The 4,822-nt window shown below is 57.6% G+C and overlaps 1 protein-coding gene across 1 annotated transcript; it reads left to right on the top strand.

Annotated features, from left to right (window-relative positions):
- Window positions 1-2,000: 2,000 nt before the first annotated feature.
- On the top strand, window positions 2,001-4,470 carry SOX4 (SRY-box transcription factor 4). Its single transcript, XM_058667474.1, has one exon. It carries the CDS (start codon window positions 2,988-2,990, stop codon window positions 4,452-4,454), a length of 1,467 nt encoding a protein of 488 aa, XP_058523457.1. The 5' UTR covers window positions 2,001-2,987; the 3' UTR covers window positions 4,455-4,470.
- Window positions 4,471-4,822: the final 352 nt, after the last annotated feature.

The following is a 4,822-nucleotide window of genomic DNA, read 5'->3' as shown; positions in this document are numbered from 1 at the left end:
TGTGGCTGATCCTTAGAGATCTCGTAGAATGTCTCAGCAGAGTGGATTTTTTTTTTTTTTTTTGGTTTTTTTTTCTCCCCCAGTAAAATTCTAAATCTGACAATCTGGGCCTCTTGCCAGCCTCTATGCTTTGAAAGTTTGATAAGATAAATAGAAATCTGTCCACCCAGCACTGGCTTGATTCGAATTAAAAGCTGACTTAATTATGCTGGGTTGGCTCTGCCTCTCATTGGTCTCAAGGAAAGTCAAGTAACTTTTTTACAATGGTAGAAGGAAGGCCAACTGGTTCTAAAATTCTGATTTTCAGACACTGGCAACAAATGATGTGTGCAGCCTTTGTAACGAGTGTGCATTCTAAATACCCAGGTGCCCTTTCTTTGCCACATTCTCCTGAATATCCGTGCAGTCTCTTACCCTCTGTGAGGGGATAGGCTGTCCCTACTGTCCCCTGTGGCTCACCTCTCTGGCCAGCCTAGATTTTAACAGTCTTGAACAACACACAGAGTCTGTTAGGAGTGTCTCTGCTGCCTGAATTACCAAAGGAAGGACTAGCAAGCACGCAGGGTTTATTTCCTTAGGTGTTTTGCAGTCACAAGCCTCAGCTGCACCCCTTCCCACCAATCACAGACAGGAAGTAGCTCCTAACATTCCCAAGTCATGGGTGAGGCAAACTGAGGAACAGTGTGTCGCGTCCCCACAATGACAAAACCAGGAGGAAGGACCATCAGGTCTAATGTGGATTTACTTTTGCTACCAGTCTCCACCTCAAACCTACACCTGCTCGTTGCCTCGGTCTTAGGAGTTGTACTTGATCCAAGGCCCAAACAGGAGGTGTGTGGCAAGGGAAAAGCAGGGAGTGTCTGAGGGTGGGATGGGGATAGATGGACGGTGAAGCGGTTTTTCATCTTGAAAATGTGGAGAACATCACTGAAGGCGTGCTTTCGGGTTCTGTGCTTCACTCACTATTAGCGTGGTACACAAACCCCGAGGGCTGTCTCCCTCGGAGGTCCTGGTGGAGCCCAGGCATGACATGTGCTCCAAGTGGAAGCTCCTCCTCAGTGTGGGCTCTCCAGCATTTACAGAGGAGCTTGAGTCATCAAATGCCTGGCATTAACCCCGATTTGGTTAGAAGAGCCAGCAATTATTTTTAAAAAAAGGGGGGGCGGGGAAAGGGATGTCCCTGTTCCTGCTACCCACAAACAGCACAGAGACGGTTCTGAAAGGACTGACTGGATGCATCAACAGCCATGCTCGCTAAAATAATTGCAATCACAGGTACCACTTTCTTAATGGTTTTCTTTTTTTTTTTTTTTAAGATTTATTTATTTTATTACAAAGTCAGATATACAGAGAGGAGGAGAGACAGAGAGGAAGATCTTCGGTCCAATGTTTCATTCCCCAAGTGAGCCACAACGGGCCGGTGCGCGCCAATCCAAAGCCGGGAACCAGGAACCTCTTCCGGGTCTCCCACGCGGGTGCAGGGTCCCAATGCATTGGGCCTTCCTCGACTGCTTTCCCAGGCCACAAGCAGGGAGCTGGATGGGAAGTGGAGCTGCTGGGATTAGAACCGGCGCCCATATGGGATCCCGGGGCTTTCAAGGCGAGGACTTTTAGCCGCTAGGCCACGCTGCCGGGCCCTCTTAATGGTTTTCAATATCCATTGATTTATTGTTGTGGCCTGCTCCCCCCTTTACATCTTTGGTTTAAAGAAGTGTGGAACAGATTTTGCACTAGAGGCTTACTCTTTATTCCAATGCTGAAAAGAACTAATAAAAATAATCACTTGGCTTTTAAGCAGAAAGCTTCCATTTACAATATTTCACCCTCATCTATGCCCTCCTTTCCTAGCCCCTTGTTATCTAACATAATGGTTAGAATACATTTCCGTCTCTCCCCTTAATAATTTCATGCATTAACATCCTCTTCACACACGCACGCGGGGAGCGTGCGCGCGCACACACACACACACGCAGAGCAAAAGGAAAAAAGAGGCAGCAGAAATCTCAGCTGTACTTCTAGCCCTTTTAAAAAGTTTGCTCTGTAAATTGGAATGAGGTCAGATGTGGAGCTTCTCATTGCACGCGGGGATTATTATTGCATCGGGTTCCAAGCCAATGGGAGGCTCGGAGGAGGGGCTTGGCACGAGGAAGCGTTAGTTACAGCGGCTGATTGGCTGCGGCCAAGACTGTGAAAGGATAAAGAGGCGCGAGGCGGAATTGGGGTCTGCTCTAAGCTGCAGCAAGAGAAACTGTGTGTGAGGGGAAAGAGCCCTGGAGCTCCCGGGTCTCTAGTTCTTTGCACACGCTCTTGACGAGTCTGCACTGGAGAAACTCTGCCGTCACCAGCTCCCTCTTTGCAGAGGGAGGGGAAAACATATTTATTCATGCCAGTCTGTTGCATGCAGGCTTTCTGGCTTCCTACCTTGCAACCAAATAACTGCACAAACTCCTTAGCGCCGATTCCGCCCACAGAGAGTCCTGGATCAGAGTCTTTTTCTGCTTTGCATTACAAGAAAGGGACTAAGTGCTAGAGACTATGTCGCTTTCCTGAGCCACCGAGAGAGCGCTGCTCAACTGGAAGCAACTACTTCAGGGGAAGAAAAAAAAAATCTTTTTTGAGACTTGCTTGGAAAGCGACGAGAAACTTGCACTGGAAGCCTCAGCAGCCAGCAATCAAGCAAACTCCTCTCCACTTTAGCACGGTCTGAGCCGAGAGACGAGCAAAGTGCGGCGCGGTCGGTGAGAGAGTGTGAGAGAGGGAGAGGGAGAGGGCGGGCGAGACAGCCTCTCCAGCCTGGAAACTACAACTCCTGCGCGACAGGCGGAGTTCTCCGGCCCCGCATCTCTTCGGGACTTCTCTCCCTTCGCCCACCTCCACCACCGCCCGGCGTGTGCTCGGCCCCGGGGCAGCCCGGGAGGACCCGGCGATCGCGCCCCCGGCCCGCCGCGAGGGTGTGAGCGCGCGTGGGCGCCCGCGGAGCCGGGGCCATGGTGCAGCAAACCAACAACGCCGAGAACACGGAAGCGCTGCTGGCCGGCGAGAGCTCGGACTCGGGCGCCGGCCTCGAGCTGGGCATCGCCTCGTCGCCCACGCCCGGTTCCACCGCCTCCACGGGCGGCAAGGCCGACGACCCGAGCTGGTGCAAGACGCCGAGCGGGCACATCAAGCGGCCCATGAACGCCTTCATGGTGTGGTCGCAGATCGAGCGGCGCAAGATCATGGAGCAATCGCCCGACATGCACAACGCCGAGATCTCCAAGCGGCTGGGCAAACGCTGGAAGCTGCTCAAAGACAGCGACAAGATCCCTTTCATTCGGGAGGCGGAGCGGCTGCGCCTCAAGCACATGGCTGACTACCCCGACTACAAGTACCGGCCCAGGAAGAAGGTCAAGTCCGGCAACGCCAACGCCGGCTCCTCGGCCGCGGCCGCCGCCGCCGCCGCCTCCTCCTCCTCCAAGCCCGGAGAGAAGGGAGACAAGGTCGGTGGTGGCAGCGGCGGGGGCGGCAGCAGCAGCGGCGGCGGCGGCGGGAGCGGCGGCGGCGGGAACGGCAACGCGGGGGGAGGAGGCGGCGGCGCGAGCGGCGGCGGCGGCGCCAACTCCAAACCGGCGCAGAAGAAAAGCTGCGGCTCCAAAGCGGCCGGCGGCGCGGGCGGCGGGACGAGCAAACCCCACGCCAAGCTCGTCCTGGCGGCCGGCGGCGGCGGTGGCGGCGGGAAAGCTGCGGCCGCCGCTGCCTCCTTCGCGGCCGAGCAGGCAGGGGCCGCCGCCCTGCTGCCCCTGGGCGCCGCCGCCGCCGCTGACCACCACTCGCTGTACAAGGCGCGGACTCCCAGCGCCTCCTCATCCTCGGCCTCGGCGGGCTCCGCCAGCCTGGCGGCCCCGGTCAAACCCCTGACCGACAAGAAAGTGAAGCGCGTCTACCTGTTCGGCGGCCTGGGCGCTTCGGCGTCTCCCGTGGGCGGCGTGGGCGCGGGCGCCGACCCCAGCGACCCGCTGGGCCTGTACGAGGAGGGCGGCGCGGGCTGTTCGCCCGACGACGGGCCGAGCCTGAGCGGCCGGAGCAGCGCCTCGTCCTCCCCGGCCGCCGGCCGCTCGCCCGCCGACCACCGCGGCTACGCCAGCCTGCGCGCCGCCTCGCCCGCCCCGTCCAGCGCGCCCTCGCGCGCCTCGTCCTCGTCGGCCTCGTCGTCCGCCTCGTCCTCGGGCTCCTCATCGTCCGACGACGAGTTCGAGGACGACCTGCTCGACCTGCACCCCAGCTCAAACTTTGAGAGCATGTCCCTGGGCAGTTTCAGCTCGTCGTCGGCGCTCGACCGGGACCTGGATTTTAACTTCGAGCCGGGCTCCGGCTCTCACTTCGAGTTCCCGGACTACTGTACGCCCGAGGTGAGCGAGATGATCTCGGGAGATTGGCTCGAGTCCAGCATCTCCAACCTGGTCTTCACCTACTGAGGGGAGAGGTGTGGGGGGGAGGTTGGAAGGGCAAGGAAGCGAGAAGAAGGGGTTCTGAGGGGTGCAGGGGGGTGGGGGGAGGAACGTGGGAGGGGGCGGGGGTCGAGAGAGGAGAAACGGCGAGAAAAGGAGAAGCGGAACGGATGAAGAGTCAAGAGAAAAGGGAAAAGAAAAAAAAAAGAAAAAATCTGAAGAAAAAAAAAGCAGGAAAAGGAATTAAAGAAAAAAGAAAAAAAAAGAAACAGTGAGGGCCGGTTTCGGCGCGTCCCGGTCATCTGAGAGGAGCGCGGTGGCGCGTGGACGCGCGCGCCCTTCCCCCACCCCGGGCCCGGGGACCGACCCCGGCCCAGCCTGAGGTGTGGGGAGCC

The sequence above is a fragment of the Ochotona princeps genome, chromosome 1, assembly GCF_030435755.1.
Source record: "Ochotona princeps isolate mOchPri1 chromosome 1, mOchPri1.hap1, whole genome shotgun sequence".
In the NCBI taxonomy this organism is placed as follows: Eukaryota; Metazoa; Chordata; class Mammalia; order Lagomorpha; family Ochotonidae; genus Ochotona; species Ochotona princeps.
Note: the sequence above shows the minus strand (reverse complement) of the source record. Positions and strands in the feature narration are given on the sequence as shown.